At 36.3% G+C, this 19,506-nt stretch overlaps 1 protein-coding gene across 1 annotated transcript; it reads right to left on the bottom strand.

Annotated features, from left to right (window-relative positions):
- Nucleotides 1-15,992: 15,992 nt before the first annotated feature.
- Nucleotides 15,993-18,476, bottom strand: LOC125646353 (5-hydroxytryptamine receptor-like). The gene has a single exon (XM_048872597.2). The coding sequence runs from the start codon at nucleotides 17,832-17,834 to the stop codon at nucleotides 16,128-16,130; it is 1,707 nt and encodes a 568-aa protein (XP_048728554.1). The 5' UTR covers nucleotides 17,835-18,476; the 3' UTR covers nucleotides 15,993-16,127.
- Between the last annotated feature and the right edge of the window lie 1,030 nt (nucleotides 18,477-19,506).

The following is a 19,506-nucleotide window of genomic DNA, read 5'->3' as shown; positions in this document are numbered from 1 at the left end:
GCTACCAATAAAAAAAATGAGGTTAGGATTTATTTTAAAAACTGTTCAGCAAGTAAGATATATATATTATTGGCAATATATTTGAAAAATACCATTTTAGGTATGAAAACCTACCTTTTTCTAAAAGAAAAATAGTGGAAAACTGGAAATGAGAGGAAATGACTGTTTTATAGAAGATATGACATTGATCTTACAAATTTAGGAATAAAACGTCCAAATGCACAACTAAACTTTTCTGCACCAAAATTCATTTGCCCTTTCCGAATTTTGGGCTGAAATCTTCCTTTTCCAACAAAAATCGTTAAAGACTGGATTTTGGAAGAAAATACTTTTTCCTGTCCATTAGGCATGTATGAGTTACCACATGAAGATTTATACATTAAATTAAACTGTTAACACAAAACAATTCCCCTTCAAAAATGTTCTGTTAAAGATCACCTACATTTTTGCAGTCACTCCCCTTACATTGGAAGTTGGAGGCGCGCTTACCATTCTGGTCCTATGTTTCACATAAATACATGTAGTATTTTAAAACAAACAGTGTATAGTAAATCTTACGTTACCAAATTCTTTATTAAGCTGAGTTTTAAGAGTTTAAGAGCACTATATCTATGACGAAACAAGGTTCGGTTTCTTCGATTTTATAAAGAAATCTTTAATACGTGCAATTCATCAAATTCTAGATTCTGGGAAAGCGGGGGATTGGAGGTGGGGTTATAGCCGTTTTTGACGTTTAGTTCTATCCAAATTATTGTGCAATTAATACCGAGAATTTCAGAAGTAATCTAGGTTTTTTTTAAAAAATGGACACCTAGAATTAAAAGCAAAATGAATCAGGCACGCAGCATCTTAAAAAAAATGGGGGGGGGGGGTTGAGGATAATTTCACAATATTTCCTGAAAATTGACAAGTAAATTTTAATCCAAAGTTATAAAAATCTTTGATGGTGTGTGTGTGTGTGGGGGGGGGGGGGGGGGCTAAAGTTGTTTTCTCAGTTAAATCTTAAATTTTACACTTCCACAGTGTACAGTTCACGACAATGCTATTTTTAAAAAAAAGATGAGAGAGCAACCAATCTGTCTAAAATCGACCTCTGTACGTAGAAATTAATCAAACTTGCATGTAATGATAAAAGGCGGTAGAGCCATTGTTGCGACGTGCCTGATAATTATATAAGTGATAATTTGAGTAATTGCAATACAGTACAGTTCATGTTTTTACAAGTACAGCGGCTAGCGTCACAATTTGCCTTGCATTTACAGCGAATAACTTTCAAAAGTTTATCTGGCGCGACTTGTAATTTAGTTTTAACGGATACAAGGATTGCTGAAAGCAGTGGTAAGCCCCAATTCGAAGGATCCAAATTAATCATTTATTTAGTCCACTCATTGGCTTAGAAAAATTCTTGCAGTGCTCCTCTTCTGTAGCTGTTTTTAGTAGTTAGTGGCAATGACTGAACTTGTAAAAATGATTTTGTGTTAGACAATACTTCACACAGCAAATCTCCTATAAGTGTCTCTATGGTATTCTATCATACAAAGTCGATATGACATCGACACCAGAAGATATCTTTTTCTCTATGGAATCCTCATTTAGGAAGGTGAAGATAATGAACAGTGATCAATCTCGTAACTCCTATAAGCAATATAAAATAGAGAGGTGGGCAAACACGGGCCCCTGGCTATACCAGAAGTGGGATCAGGTGCCTATGAGGAGTAAGCACCCCCTGTTGACCGGTTACACCCGCCATGAGCCCCTATATCTTGATCATGCAAACGGAGTTACCCTTATTCAAAATCATTGTGCCAAAAACGGCCTAACAATCGATATGAAACAAGTCAGACAGATTTGACCCAATGATAGGTTGTATTGGCAAAGTAGATTGTTATAACGACCACAGAATTTGCGAAATGCTGACTTTAAACGAGACGGTTGAAACCCCTGCACCATCAACTTGTTTGTCAGTAGCCTGTCTCCATTTAAAAACTAATCATATACAGAATTTGTTCGCGATTTGTCTACATTTTGACATTCCTTTGCTTTCTTAAGTACAGGACCCGTTCCGATGCCGAACAATCTTGACGTTGTGTCGCATCCTGTGAATGCATGTAGAAATGGCAAGGGTTGACAAACTTCGTTTCCTAAAAAGACATCTGGTTTTAACGATATTCTTCACTTAGGGGCAAGATCAAAAGTTCAATGTCTCACAAAAAACTAAGTTCACATAGTTTTCACCAAGACCCCCCCCCCCCCCTTTAAAACTTAATATGACAAATGATGAAACTAATCGAATAACAAGAAAAGAAAAGTACGATTATAAATAACACTCTGTATACCTTTTCTACTGTTTATTCACAAATGAAAGTGTACATTAATCTATTAAATGTTCATTAATGTGTTATATTATTATGTGGTATTCAACAGTCGCTTGTCTTTCCTTTTTCCACTAAAGTGTAATCGATGTCGGATGACAGAAACTTACGGGAGTTTTTATCCCCCTCCCCCTATCTATGTAATTGAATTTAAATTTTCATCCGACATTGTTCTCTTCCCTTAGGGCAGTTATGTTTATTTCAAAGTTCGTTGCTATTTCTGTGCTCTACATAAAGACATTTCAAATACAATGTGCATTTTGTATGATCCTCTAAAATTTTCGATAAATAACTGTATCCCATTTCCATTCTCAATGATCGTGTGACAGCGTGGCGAGAATTCCATCGTCATCGAAAACAAGTTTTGTCTTGAATAGATGGCCGAGCGGTCTAGCGCGCTGGTCACATGCTGCTAGGAGATGTGGTTCCACAGGTCGTGAGCACAAGACTAATTAGAAAGAGTAATTACTAGATTCTAAGATTGTTCATTTTACATCAAATCATGATACTAGGCGCAGGTGTTTACTTACAGTGATTTTTATTATTTATATTATCAATGTTTTATTATCATTATTATTACCCATGAATAACTCCCCAAACCTAATTTGAAAAAGAAAAGCAAAAGTACTTTACTTAGATCTACTTAGTTTTATAAAAGTTTTTAATACAAAACGATTGCTCAAATGATGAATATACAAAATAACTGAAACTTTTAACCCTAATGGCTTTCCATACTTTCTTTTTTAACCAACGTAATTCCCCTTTGTAAATTGACACTAATTCTTTAAGATTTCATTTATAATTGATTATTCATAACTTCTAAAGTAAATACATGTATTGTGTTTCATAATTAAAATTAATTCAGTAAAAGGTCAAACCAAATATTTTGAAGCTTTGTTCCGAAAGTTCCCCGGGAATGGAAGTCGGCAAAGAATATGATATGCTGAACAATATTGTATGTATATAGAAGGTCTTAAAATCACCAAATGCAACTGTTAAGCTGTTTAATCGCATGTTTTATTACATGCACTTTAGATCATCGTGTATAACTTTATCCCAATGACTTTCACAGTTAAGTTACTCCCCTTTACGTGCACGGCGTGCCGTAAACACCACAAAATATCGATGGTTTACTAAAACATTTAAGTCTAAATATTTCCCATTGTCCGATTTTTTGTATGTTGTTAACCACGCTTTTGTTTATTAAATTCCATCGAGTTTGTTTCTGTTGCAATTACTTTGAGGTGATTTGCTAGATTGACTAGACTATTAGGTGACCCACATAGAAGCTACATGATAACAAGTTCAATCTAATAGAAGTTAAATTTTGAAATCCGCTCCTCTACGATATGCTTCAATACAAAATCTAACAACTCTTCGTACGAGGTCATGAAAGGTGAAGATAACGAACAGTGATCAATCTAATAATTCCTCTAAGCAATACATACTTATACTCCAACTACCCATTCAAAAGATGAAATTCTTCAAAACCATGCTTCAGTTTTAGGCACATTTAATATCCCAGTCAATGGGTCGAATGAATATGAGTTACCGTACCTATACTGGATTCCTAAACTATATAAAAACCCTTACAAGCAAAGATACATTGCTGGATCCAGTAAGTGCTCTACCAAGCCCCTATCTTTGCTCCTCACGAAAATATTAATAGCTGTGAAGGATAAACTTCAAACATACTGCGCTACTACATATGCCAGAAGTGGTGTTAATCAAATGTGAATTCTAAAAAATTCTAATGAACTTTTAGTAAACTTGAAATCGCAGAATTTTTCCCAAATCAATAACATTAAAACCTATGACTTTTCAACATTATACACGACCATTCCTCACGATAAATTAAAGACGACTTTTTGACATCATAGACAGTTGCTTCTTCAACAAAAACGGAAATATTCATATGTAGTGATCAGTCATTCAAAAACTTACTTTGTTAAACACCACTCTTATTCTACGCACAAGTACTCTGAAGTTGAAATAAAAAATATGCTAGAGTTCCTCATTGACAATATCTTCGTGGTCTTTGGTGATCAGGTCTTCCAACAGTCTGTTGGAATTCCCATGGGCACGAATTGTGCTCCATTGTTAGCTGACCTGTTTCTATATTCATATGAAGCAGAATTTATACAAAAACTTCTACTTGAGAAGAACAAATCTCTCGCTGTGGCCTTCAATTCGACATTTAGATATATCGAGGACGTTTTTTTCTATTAACAATAATAACTTTCATTCCTATGTCGATTTGATATATCCATGTGAGCTCGAAATAAAGGACACCACAAAGTCGTCCACTTCTGCTTCATACTTAGATATTTTATTGAAAGTAGACATTAACAGCAAACTGACAACTCAACTGTATGACAAACGGGATGATTTCAGCTTCTCCATCGTCAACTTCCCATATTTGTGTAGCAATATACCATTATCGCCTGCATATGTTCGTTATCTTCACCTTACAAAATGGATAGTTGGGCATCTCAGGATGTATTGGCAAACTAGATCGCTATAACGACCATATAATTTGCGAAATGCTGACTTTAATCGAGACTGTCGAAACCCCTGCACCATAAACTTGTCTGTCAGTAGCTTACGCAGAACAAGCTCTTGCGTCTCGAATCAGTTGAGGAATATAAACAGCATATGCAGGTGATAATGAGTCTTACAAAGACAATGTTGTTACAAGCTTTGTCAGCTGGAACCAAAACACATTTCTCATATAACCTATCTAATTCTTTTATCACTTCTGGTTTACTAAACATTGAAGGATATCTATATACGTACTTTAATGCGGGATTAATATTCTGATAATATTCTCGTGAGGAGCAAAGATAGGGGCTTGGTAGAACACTTACTGGATCCAACAATGTATCTTTGTAAGGGTTTTCATCAAGTGAAGTTCAGGAATCCAGTACAAGTACGGTAACTCATATTCATTGAATGTGATATTAAATGTGTCTAAAACTGAAGAAAGGTTTTGAAGAATTTCATCTTTTGAAAGATCAGTTGGAGTATTAGTATGATTACCAAAAGCAAAATAAATGCCAAGTTCATTTAAAATACAGTTGTAATAATGAGCCTTACAAACAAAGACATGTTGTTACAAGCTTTGTCAGCTGTAACCAAAACATATTTCTCATGTAACCAATCTAATTCTTTTATCATTTCTGGTTTACTAAACACAGAAGGATAAATGGTACGTACTTTTGTTCTAATATATCTCATGCGGGATTTTAATATTCCCCTTATGCTTTTAACCCATTCTGACAATGTATAAATTTCTTCTTTTTCATATTTAGCCCATCGTCTGGCATAATCCTCGACATAATTCATAATAAAGATGAAGTTCTGTTGCCAATTGAAAGACCGAGGTTCTCTGTATTTAGGACCTTTTAGAATAACTGATTTGAGGTCCTCATTTTCAAGTATATCAACATCACCAGTGATGACATGTTCAGCTGGAATATAGTGGAAAAAAGATGAAGAACACGTAGGTGGATTATGTTTAAGAGGGCCTATATCAAAGCACTGTAAAGTTTGTATATAATTAAAAAGTTTGGATGCAACAGTAGAAGTATATTTATAGGAAATACTGGGTGTAGACTTGAACTTGAAATAAGTTGGAATACACGACCGAACTCTTTTATGACGAAGAATGTTGCCTTTGTTGACGGCAACTATTCCTGTGTTTGTAAATTTTAGCTTAAGGAAATGGTGGTATGCTTTGGAAGGAATATCATCGATGACCCGTGGTGGTTTAAAGAGCCTGTGATTGGCAACATCCATAATCATAGAGTTCAGTCTATATTCAGGTGTTGAAAAATCCAAGTATAATCTAGCCGTGGCTTCTTGAAATAAAGTATATAAACTCTCAATGGAACAGAGTCAAGTTTTGTGCAAATATGATGTGGACCGTTGGCATGTTGACGTACGGTAAAAGTGAATCGAACGTGACATCATTTATAGGTTTTTGCGGTCTCATCCGAAGGACCGCCTCATTTAGTCACCTTTTACGACAAGCAAGGGGTAGTGAGGACATATTCTAACCCGGATCCCCACGGGACCAAAACTGGTTGGAGAACCGTTCAGGAATACACACAGCACGAATTAACCGTTCAGGAATACATACAGCACGAATTGGCGTCCGACGAGGAGGATGAAAAATGCATCTTCAAAGCTGAAATCAGAGCCGAGAAGAAGTTAGAGATGGGGATCCAAAAGGCTAGAGCGTCAAGACGCAACAAACCGTACCCGGAGAAACCTCCCAGCACGCAAAATCAGTCCAGGTCATACAAGGGCGGCAAAAAGTCCGGGACATGCTTCAAATGCGGTTTCGCAGGTCACTGGGCAAAGGACTTTTGGTGTGGTTGGGTTTTGATTGGGACACGTTAGATGGTGTCTTTTTAAAAGGTAACTTCAGAGAGAATTGATAAGATGCTCAAGTGTATACACGAGATATATACACGGACTCATTCAAAGTTGTTCACGTGTTCGGGTGAAATTTATAGCTAGTAAAGTAGGTCAGATCATATCTGTAAGCCGCTATAGGCAACGTGGTCATGTTTAAAGCAAGATTTTTGTATCAAGACATAATGGCAAGGTTCAGTTGGAATTCATGCATTGAATAAAGTTTGCAATCTTCGGGAGAATTAAAATTTTGAAAAGATAATTCCAGGTTGATTAATGGGCAAAATATAAAGTCAGCTTACAGTGAAGTCGCAGAGCTAAAAACATTTTAGCGATGCTTCTGAATCAGGTTTTTCGACATTTAGATATATCGACGACGTTTTGTCTATTATTAACAATAATAATTTTCATTCATATGTCGATTCGATATATCCCTGTGAGCTCGAAATAAAAAACACCACAAAGTCGTCCACTTTTGCTTCATACTTAGATATTTTATTGAAATTAGACATTAATGGCAAACTGACAACTCAACTGTATGACAAACAGGATAATTTCAGTTTCTCCATCGTCAACTTCCCATATTTATGTAGCAATATTCCATTATCACCTGCATATGGTGTTTATATCTCTCAACTGATTCGATACGCAATAGCTTGTTCTGCTTATGGTCAGTTTTTAAATCGAGGCAAGCTACTGACAAACAAGTTGATGGTACATGGGTTTCAACAGTCTCGATTGAAGTCGGCATTTCGCAAATTCTATGGTCGTTATAACGATCTAGTTCGTCAATAGAAACCTATCATTGGGTCAAATGCTGTCTCTGACGTGTTTCATACCGATTGTTCGGACGTTCTTGTCACATTAATTTTGACTACGGATAAATCCGTTTACCTGATCCGAATATAGGGCTCATGGCGGGTGTGACCGGTCGACAGGGGGTGCTTACTCCTCCTAGGCACCTGATCCCACCTCTGATGTGTCCAGGGGTCGTGTTTGCCCAACTCTCTAAAAAAAAATTCTATTGCTTAAATGAGTTATGAGATTGATCACTGTTCGTTATCTTCACCTTTCATGAAGCATCTTTGAGACAAGGGGGGCATGAGTCATAAATTTCAGGATCCTTGCACCCCCGACCTTAGGAGCGAGGCAAAAAACTGACTAATTTTCAAACATCTTCTCTACAATCGCATATCTTTAAGAAGAAACTATAAATGCATAGTGATATAGAGCGGGATGGCATCTACCAAGATTGTCAATTTCATGATCCCTTGGGTAGAGGTTCTGACTCAAGGTCGGGGCAAATCTTGGTATATACAGTGTATATGTTTAAAACATTTAAATATCTTCAATAATGGTATTGATGCTAAATTGAAACTAAATCTATATTTAGTCAGGGAAGGCAGTCCTTTACCAAATTGTAAATTTCATGATGGTAGGGGAATTTGGTTCCAGGGTGGGGCCGGCCAAAATTATTATAGTGATCAATGTATTCATCATTTGAAAGTTTGCTGATACAGTTTAAAACTAAATGTATATTTAGGAAAAGCAGAAAAGGATGTACCAAAATTTTTACTCTAAGACGGGTCCAAATTAATCATATCGTAATAAAGTTGCATGCATTACATTATATCTCAATATTGGTGAAAGATTCTCGACGGGACGTAAAAACAATCAATCATGTTATGTCAATTCTTTCATCAGTATAAGCACTTTCGTGGACATTAAGTTTTAGGAATACATTTAGTTGGGAGTTGATTTTATCAACTCCTCTATGCAGTCACTGGGCTCAAAGTGGAGTGGACCTGAGCACTTCTTTACAAACAGGTGTAATGTTCAGCGCTAGCCAAATAGTTCGTAAATCATTTACGTATTACACGTTTAAATGCATAATTTCTGTAAAATTTACTTTTCTACCGTCGGTCAATTGAGTATGTAAATTGAAAAACGGCAAAATATTAGTAGAAATACAATCTAATATTAGTCAATAGCGATATTTCACACTATTCAAAATTTCCTTCAGAACATCACCGATCATACATGTAACATACAGTACAGGTCAAAAACACGGTGTCCCTCGGACTGAAAGTCCACGTTTTAGCGTGGGCCTAGAAAAAAGTCGGTGTCTTTGAAAATGTGTATTCTATAGCAGTTGCGTGGACCTTTCAAATTCAAAGATACTTATACATGTACACACGTGTCCACAATCGGGAAATCAAACGATCGGCAATGATAGCAGCGTCAAGTGATTTGTGTTAGCGTCCAATAGAAGCGAACCGAAACTATCGTGAATCGCCACATTCAATGTTAGCGAGGCTGCAGTTACTGTCCACTTTAATGATTAAACTTCTGAGCTCGACAGTAAATTCATTTTAGTATGAAAACAACCAGTCAAGCAGTTCAAACTTTTCCAAACTTTCAGTCGTAAATTAAATCAAATATCGATGGGGGGGGGGGGGGGGGGGGGGGGGGGGGGGGGGGGGGGGAACCCCAACAAATATTTTGTTGTTTTCAAGAAAATTTGTCATAAGTTTGAAAATCAAAGCACGCCATAGAATTTCAGGTCTTCTTAATACACATTTTCCTAACCAAGTTCTTAAGCAGCAAGCGTTAGCTGATTGACAGATAGAACACGTGTACCTAGAAAATCGGTATAGTGAATAAAATGTCATTTTGGTTTTCCTTTACTATATAGATAGATTAAATTATTTTATTGCCTCTTAGATTAATAATGATAAAATAACTTGCAATGATATCTGATTAATTTCAATTAGACTTTTATATTACTCATTGTGTAGAAATAAATCACACTCATATTCTATATGCACTTCTCTATCGATTCACACAATCTTCATTATTTAAACACAAAGTCGAACCCATTATTTATTTCGTTAACATTGCTCAATCAAAAAGAGGGAATTTAAAAAATGAATTTCTTGATATTCTGTTCAATCATCTTGAATGATATGAAAAAGCTTTATAGCTGTATGCAACATTTACTTAAAGTTTAGTGTTACTATCAACCAATATTTGAATTTCAGTTTTTGAGTTACAAGTGAGATACATCACTCACAATTCTTTGCAATGTAAACAAGGTTCGTGTCATGTTTTGTTTACATATAGCTTGCTTAATAGAAAACAGCATGTTTAAAATGAAATGAGATGTGCTAAACACTAGAAACTATTTAATTAAGTTCAGAATGAACTTGTAAATTTGAAATATCTGCTTTAAACGAACTTTTATTAGTATATTTAACCTATGTAAACAAAAACATTACACGAGCCTTGTTTACATGACAAAGAATTGTGAGCTCTGTATCTCCCATGTACCTCAACAACTGACATTTAAATTTTCGCTGACCACTAGAAATACCTTAGTTAAGCATTCTATACATTAAAAATAAAATTTGAAAATTTTCAGCTCAAATCGTGTCCATGCCCCTTTAAAACGGTGTTGTTGAACGCCGGGGAGAAATTGCGCACCAAATAGCTATGTATTTAATCCAAAAATCTATCAGTAGATTTAGAATGGTCATTCTTTTCAGTTGGTAGTTGCTCTTTCGATAGATTTCTCAGCGAAGTGCAGACTTTTTCAAAATGTCGCCGGCTGAAATGCACACCATATTCATCTCTAATGATCGGTGATATTGTTGTGTACTATTTTCTTGCACTAAATTGACACCTGCACGTGATCTAGACTGTTCTAGACCTCCTGTATTTTTAGTAGAAAGATGACGTAATGGTTGCATCATTGTCTTTCAAGATTGTACTAGAAAAGTCATTCCTATTATAAATACACTGAAATTCTTCTGATAAAAAAGCTCTGGTTAGACACTTTCTATGCATTTGGATTACCATGCTGGGAACTAGGATTATGGAATTCCTATTTTTGTGTGTGTAGATTCTGTTCGGATTTATAGTTAAACTACCGTAAGTTAGTATTTTGCTATTGTTATAATTTTCTATCAATTGTCAATTGTAAATCTTTGTCTAATTGCCTTTTGTTAGTAAATTCTGCTGCGCTATATTAAGGGTTTGTTCTGACCCATAACAATATGACATTAAAAAAACCCGGTTTCTATAAGGGATTTATGTATTCCCTTTAAATAGAAAAATACAAGGAGGGGGAATGGGATCTTAAATGATATATAAGGCTCACGGCAGGTGTGACCGGTCGAGAGGGAATGCTAATTGCTTACTCCTCCTAGGCGCCTGATCCAACCTCTGATATTTACAGGACTCCGTGTTTACCCATCTCTTGATTTTGTATTCCTTTTAGGAGTTATGAAATTCATCATTGTTCGTTATCTTCACCTTTTTACATTTGCAAAATTAAGACCACATGGCTATTTTTGTCATTTGTTGATGCTTACGAGGTTATGTACGTTGATATTTTACTAGAACTCTAGGAATTGAATTTCAAATTGTAAGTAACATTATAGACAATGTTAAAGATAAAGGATAAGTAAATGTCTGAGGTTTAAGTACAAATTCTTGCACTTAAAGTGATGACGAATTGTTCAGTTGTGTGAGTCATGTCGATCTTTAAGAGGAGTGGTAGAAAGAATTCAAAAATTAGCATAAACCCAAGAATTATTAAGTTATATGTGGAGTTTTTCAAACATGTTCTGAACTTGATCATTGTTGTAGTGACATATTATGACAAAATTAAGAGTATATATTAGGTTGGAATAATAAAATACAATCCAGACAAGGTGTCAACTTATAAGTGTCTATATAGGAAGGTGAAGATAATGAACAGTGATTAAGCTCATGACTCCTATAAGCAATACAAAATAGAGAGTAGGACAAACACGGACCTCTGGATATACAAGAGGTGGGATCAGGTTCCTAGAAGGAGTAAGCATCCCCTGTCGACCGGTCACACCCGCCATGAGCCCTATATCCCGATCAGGTAAATGGAGTTATCCGTAGTCAAATTCAGTGTGCCAAGAACGGCCTAACAACCGGTATGAAACACGTCAAACGGCATTTGACCCAACGATAGGTTGTATTGACAAACTTTGATCGTTATAACGACCATAGAATTTGCGAAATGCTGACTTTAAACGATACTGTTGGAACCCTTGCAACATCAACTTGTTTGTCAGTAGCCTGCCTCGATTTAAAAACTTACTATAAGCAGAACAAGCTTTTGCGTATCGAATCAGTTGAGAGATGTATACCCATATGCAGGTGATAATGTACATTGTAATATTGCTACATAGATATGGGAAGTTGATGATGGAAAAGTTGAAATCATCCTGTTTGTCATAAAGTGGAGTTCATAGTTTGCCGTTAATATCTACTTTTAATAAAACATCTAAGTATGAAGCAGAAGTGGACGACTCTGTGGTGTCTTATTTCGAGTTCACTGGGATATGTTGAATCGACATATCAATGAAAATTATTATTGTCAATAGATTATTTAAAAAACGTCGTCGATATATCTCAATGTCGAATTGAAGGCCACAGCAAGATATTTTTTCTTCTTACGTAGAAGTTTTTAAATAAATTTTGCTTCATAGGATTATAAAAACAGGTCAGCTAACAAAGGAGCACAATTCGTGCCCATGGGGAGTTATGAGATTGATCACATATTCGTTATCTTCACCTTTCATACGTATATAGACATAAATAATTGTGCGTTCATTGTTATAGATACACTTATGCGTAAGTTTTCACTTTTGAGTGTACTTATGTAATTTTTTTTTTTATTTTGCAATAATTCTCAATCTCGGAAGCATCTGGTCCAAATCTACATAAAATCAACTCCCATTAGTACTTGCAGTACTTTGATTTTATACTGTTGCTGAATATTTCGGTTAGATATTTAGAACAGGATTTTTTTTCTAGATTTCATAGCCCATGACACTTATATTTAATACTCGGGTGACTGATAAGGCCTGTGAGCTTTGGTTTTGTTTGTGTTTTATTAATTTGTTCATGATCATAAATAAACTGGAGATGTGTGGGGTTTTCTATTCATCTAAAAAGTATTTTAAAAAACAACATCGGAATGATGCCCTCTTCATCTATTACAACTTCATACTCTCTTTGACTTTTAATTAATTAATAATCAATGATAATCATCTTTACCGGATATTACTCCGACGTAATTTGGAGCGCACAAAATACGCGGGCCTTTCTAGAATTACAAGCAACAGGCTCAATCAAATTACAACTTCAAAGAAATACATGAAGAGTAATTAAGGGGTCCTTTTAGGGATAAATTATTTAGAAAATCAGTCCAGGTATATGCAACTTGAAATGGATCGCCAAACCAAAATTTTATTTAAAGGCTCGTTAAAGCATTTCATACAGAGTATGTATGGTTTCACCATTCAGAAAGTGAACAATTATTGTATCGGAATTTCTTGTACCCATTTCGAAAGAAGCATATTGGGAGTATTTGAAAAAGCAGTTTTTACATGTCCCCTACCGGCGCCCATATTCAATGGAGGGATGTCTTGTTTGTTTTACACCTCCCTTGAATTTTTTGCTTATATTTAGACGTCACCAGCTGTAGGCGAAATACAAGCCTGCCGCGACACCGGACCTCCGTTTTTAAGGTCATCCCCACAAAGAAACCCCTGAGATTATCACATCTGATTTCCGAGCGTCTGGTGAAGGAGCAATCACTACCTATTTTTACGGCCTGTGTTTTACGCGGCCATGGCTCAAGCGGGGTTCGAACTCACAACAAGAAGTGAACGTTCTACCACTGAGCTACCGCGACACATCTTTTTATGTAGACTATGTATCTGTGGACGAGCGGGTGGACTTTATTTCTGTAATAGCAGGAAATATCTTGTGAAATAGATGCTTCCAATCTGACTGACTCGATTACATATATTGGTGTGCTTTTAATTACATATATCTCCCGCGATAGAAACAGAGTTACAGACAGAGTGCAGCCATGAGATCAAGTTTTACAATTTTTGTTAGGGTAATTCAGATGTAACGAAAGTGAGACTTAATGTATATCTACTCATTCAATAACCTAAACATACATTATGAGAGTATCACATGGCAATACATAGTCCCCTACGTAAATTGTGACGAAAATAGATTGCAAACTTCGTGCACAATTGGGTTCGAATCCCGCTCGCGCCGGTAAGTGAGAAAGTTTCCCAGTTTACGTTCGGAAGGTCGGTGGTCTCTTCCTAGGTACTTTGTATGTGGGTTATCTCTTCCAATAATAAAAACTGGGCACCACCAGATAACTGAAAAATTGTTGAGTGTGGCGGAAAACAGCAAACAATCAATCGTGTGAGCAATCTCATAAATCCTATAAGGAGTTGGGTAAACACGGACCCATGGACATACCAGAGGTGGGATCAGGTACCTTGGAGGAGTAAGCATCCCCTGTCGACCGGTCACACCCGCTGTGAGCCCTATATCTTGATCAGGTAAACAGAGTTATCCGTAGTCAAAATCAGTGCGTCAAGAACGGCCTAACAATCGGTATGAAACACGTCAGACAACATTTAACCCAATGATAAGTTGTACTGGTAACTAAATCATTATAACGACCATAGAATATGTGCACTGCTAACTGTAAACGAGATTGTTGAAACACCAGTATCATCAACTTCTTTTGCCCGTCTCGTTGTTATACATGTAGGTCAATTCATGATGTTATTATATACTTTCAATTTCATCTCTTCTTTTTTCTTTAAAAGTTTGCGGGCATATATCACACGATATATGCCCGCAAACATTCCGGCCCGCAAACATTACGTCACAATCAAATTTCTACGCCGTTAATAATCAAATTTCTACGCCGTTAATTTTCAAATTTTTCGTGTTTTTCATCTTTTACTCAGTTAAACCGATAAAGTTATTGTTAAAAATAAAATTATTGTTAGTTTCTAAATGAAATTGAAAGTATATAATAAAAAGGTTATATAGTTTGTATGGGAAATATGACGACCTCGTTTTTTGTCGCGAACGGACCTCGCAAGCTCGGTCCGTCTCATCTTCACAAGTCAAGGGTTATTGATTCGTTACCTTGCACTAACCCTTGACATCAGTCACTATTTAAAAGTTGGGCGCGAGAAAAAGGATGACGCAATACGCTAAAATAAATCAGCCAATGGGATTTCTTGTTTCAGATGAAAGTTTGGTAAGGGAATAAAACAGAAAGTAAAAAATGGCGTCCGTTGACAAAAAGATATGTGAAAAACATCAAATCGATCATTTGACTTAAAACCAAAAGCTTTCGTTATCATGTATCAGAGAAGAAAAAGATGTTTTTATTGGGACTAAAACCGGCAGTGGTAAATCGATATCTTACGAAGTTGTTCGCATTATTTTGGGGGGAAATGCAGTGACGCTGATAGTCGCCCCACTTTTCAACATAATTGCGTGTTAAATTATTTCGTAACACAATCAATAATTCACATTTTTCGTCCTTTAATTGTTGTAGTTTATTATTTAGTTCATAGTTAATTTTAGACAACTTGTTTAATTTGTTAAAACATAGTCGACAAACGTACTTCGACAATCCATCATTTTCATTCGGCTCATACCCCAAAACCTCGTCTAATTGTTTCTTCAAGCAAAACGAACTCCCGAAAATCAATCGACGGTATCTGTCTTCTATTAATTGGCCATGAATTCTACACCATAATGCCGTCGTCATGCGTGTTTACTGTTTAGTTTTGTTTTCGACCGATTATAAAAGCCGTTGTCTGATTGGTTTGCAGCTTCAGGCTGCAAACCAATCATATGCTTCTTCTCGAGCCCAACTTTTAAATAGCGACTGATGTCAAGGGTTAGTGCGAGGTAACGAATCAATAACCCTTGACTTGTGAAGATGGGTCCGTCTACGCGCCAAAAAACTCGGTCGTCATATTTTCCCATACAAAGTCTATAACCTATAATTATCACACCACCCAAGAACCCAATATCAACCATGGGCTACATCCTCAGTCGATATAGGGTTCTTGTTTAGTGCGATAAAATCATAGATTGGCCTCGACATCGTGCTATGATTGTACTAAATTAATGTATTCTTAAGAGTTGATATGGTAACTTTCATTTGGTATTTGATTTTCATAGATTTTCCATTACTATTTAAGTCTTTTGTAACATCTTTCAAAACGTCTGTTAAATGACGATTTTAATTTTGGAATGTGTCCGCATCTGAGAGGATAATGGCAGGAACTATATCCGATATAAATTAAAAAAGTAAAACACATGAAAGAATATTTAATGGGATTCACCATGAATACCTATAAAAGAAAAGGATGGTTGAATGTCGAGATGTAAAAGTCTGCTGGCAATGTCCACTGCCAATTGCACGTAATCGTTTTGTGTGCTAAATTGTCGTTAATACACTGCTCTTTTTCTACAACATAAGAATTTAATTTCCCTTCTGAATCGGTGATCAAACAAACAGTAAATGACAGGATTACAAACGTTATTAAAAATATAAAATCTGTACAGAAAGAGAACAAATCCGAGATACTGGTCAGGAATGGACGCCCAGAATGACGTCATCACAGACTCCAAGATTAAGAGCGTTATTTTTGGGAGGTAACAAATGCAGCAGATTCCTATGATGAGCATGAACATGACGGTGAAGCGATGCATGCCGAGAGACGGATAAAGGTGCCCGTTATGCGAGGTTACGTGTCTACGTACAGAGTGTTCGGGAAGATATCTACCCCGTTTGTCACTGGCGTTGAAACAAGGGTTACAGTAGCAGACGGTGTGAGTATTATCTGACTTTCGTGAATTGCATACATCACTGCAGTGATTCTTTCGACAGTTTCCTAATAAGTTTGAACTGTCCGGTTTACATACCCTTTCCATATTTTTACATGCACACAAATCCAGGCAGTTTTCCTGAACGTGATGTGGGTTTGAAAATGAATCTGGTAATGTAGTTGACAGTTTGTGTACTCGACTGCCCGATTTATGAAGTCGGTCATCCATTGAATGAGATGGAGTGTCTTGTTTTAATTTCGAAAGACGTACTTCTCCGGTTTTAAAAATGAATTCCGGATCTATTGGAAAATTGTGGGCTTCGTCACGAAATCCTTTTTCAGCACATCCTGTCGTGACATATTCTTTCTCTGTAGACGCCTCATTAATTTCATTACTTGATGAAATTTTCTTATTAGATAACTTTAGGACTTCTTCGTTTTGTTTTTCACGACTTTGCTCTTTGTTTGTTATCTGCCTCTCGTCGTTATCAGAACATTCTGTTGAATTCGAGCGTTCCTGGTTGTAGATTATCTCCCGCTTAATACGTTTGACGTGAGTACCCGGATGTTGCTGTTCTAAACACAGTACGTCACAGGAATCTGTACTCTTGGCAAACGCTCGTTTTGACAGTTGCGGTGTGCTTCTAGCGGAAATGAACTGTTGTCTGAATTTGAGTTGACCCTTAAGTTTCCAGCCAATCCTAAGGTATACGGCTGCTATAGTTACAGGGGTGAGGATACTGAATATAGCCAAGACAAACCCATAAATGTTGGGCCCTGGACTGTTGATGTCCCTGATAACGGTACATCTATATCGGGTTAAATTCCTTTCAGGAATAAATGTAGCTCTTTTACCAAAAAAGAAGGGACTTGGCGCTGCTAAGGCAACCGACATCACGACAATGATGGACAGAAGTAATCGCTTGTGTTTGAAGTCATGAAATGGTCGACAGACTTTAAAATACCTCTCAATCGTGATCACTAACAGAAGAAATACCGACATTAACGTAGTCCCAGTAGCAAGGGGCCACATAACCTTGCAGAAAGTCTCGTTTGAGAAATCCGCCTGGTGTAAGTTTAAATAGAAAGTAAAAATGACACACGTAATACAGGCAAGGAGGTCAGCCAGAGCAAGAAATGGAACGAAATACCGTTCTCCATGCTGACCTCTGAATCTCAAACTGTAGACACAAAGGACGATAGCGTTACCAACAACGCCGATCACAAAGTAGAGTCCTAAGATCACGTCGTTTGGAATTAGACGAGTGGTTAAAGAATCGTTCCACTCCTCCAGTATTTCGTCCGCGGAAAACTCTGGAGAAGACATCGCTCCGGATAAGGTCTCACAAATCGTTCAAACCAACGATGAATGATCTATCTGCCTATAGAAACAAAAATCCCTCAATCTAACGACCGTTGGTATCTCTATCTATAAGTCTAACGACTAATGATTTCTCTGTCTTTTCAAACACTCTTTCACTTCCATTAATTAATGATCCCAGACAAATCTATTGCTGTTCGGTTTTTTTCGTTGATATCTAGGTCCGTATATTAAACTGTAAATTCGTGAACGACGACAAAAATGAAAAGCATCGTGTTTTCCCCCTTACGACTTGCATCAACTACATCGATATTTTAGTAATAAAGTTTGCTACATTTTCCACTTCATGCTTAAAAGAGTCCGGCTGTGTTACTATCAATCGCACAGAGTATAACGTTTTCGTTTCTGATGTTGTAGTATTATAAACATTGATTTCATGAAAGGTGATCATTGATTGGTCGGCTTGGATAAATCCGGTTTAAATACGGTCATCTGTGATGCGGATTCTAGAAATGATTTTCTCTAGCCTTCGCTAATCATCCGCATGCTGTCCCCGAATCAATTTGAACCTGATTAATTAACATAAAGTCGCATCTTGGACAGATTGCATCAATAAGATCACGTTGCATTCCACATTGATTCCCATCATATGATATAACGAGGAAGCAATTGAACTTTTTATACTTCAACATTAACGGCGTCATAGAGTCGACAAAAATGTTGTATAGCATGACGTGGACTTGTTCATGCTCATACCAGAAGTGAAGTATGTATTAATGACTTTATATTTGGGATATCTAAATATGTTTCTCTTTGTTCAAACATACAGGCTATTAGAAAATGAAAGCAATCAGGAAAATCTTTAAATGGTCTGATATACTTAGTACATTACTAGAACTATTATAAAAGTACACGAGTATTAAACTGGGTGAATAGTAAGTAAATATATAGGATATCCCATGGTTTGTGGTTTGGTATGATTTATATCCAACGAGTTGTGTTTTTCTATCCTCGAACCATGGGAGCTTCTTTTTATCACATGTTATCCCCCTCCCCCGTTTGTTTTCATATTTACATTAAATCACCGTAGCCGCGTAACATTCTGTTACGTTTAAAGAAAAAATGCACAAACAAATCATGATTAAGAAGATTTCTTTTTATTGTTCAAAGAAGTTAAACGAATTAGAGTAAAACATTTACAATATCAACATTTTGGATGACGAATTTGAATCGGTTTGGATGTTTACAATTATTTGTCCATCCAAAATGTTACCATTCGCAAAGTATCACATTTATTGTTGTGTTTGTGGCTACACTGTTATTTAATGTGTTTCGAAAGGTTACATTATTTTTAGTGAATTGAAAATGAGTGGTGGATCCGCATTGTTGTAAAGCTGTTGAATTTTAAAAAAAAAATTGTCGGAATATTTCTGTGTGGATTTCATTTAAACTGCTGTAGTTGTTGATTGGATATTTTTGCATAATTTGGTTGGCAGGTATGTTTCAATATTTTTACTTACTTTTTTAACTAATAGTTTGAGAGCACTATGATTTGTTAATCTTATGTTTCCAAGAACTAAGTCCTGCTGCAACTGTCATTCTTTTCATGATATACTTTAGTTGATCTTTACGACAGTATTGTTGGGAATTTCGCTCTCTGACATGTTCTAAACAAATT

The sequence above is a fragment of the Ostrea edulis genome, chromosome 6 (assembly GCF_947568905.1).
Source record: "Ostrea edulis chromosome 6, xbOstEdul1.1, whole genome shotgun sequence".
Taxonomy (NCBI): domain Eukaryota; kingdom Metazoa; phylum Mollusca; class Bivalvia; order Ostreida; family Ostreidae; genus Ostrea; species Ostrea edulis.
The sequence above is the reverse complement of the archived record's forward strand: the minus strand, read 5'-3'. Positions and strand labels throughout refer to the sequence as shown.

Bases quoted from the DNA above. Each gene is read 5' to 3' on its own strand.
- LOC125646353 (XM_048872597.2), bottom strand. From the start codon at position 17,834: ATGTCTTCTCCAGAGTTTTCCGCGGACGAAATACTGGAGGAGTGGAAC.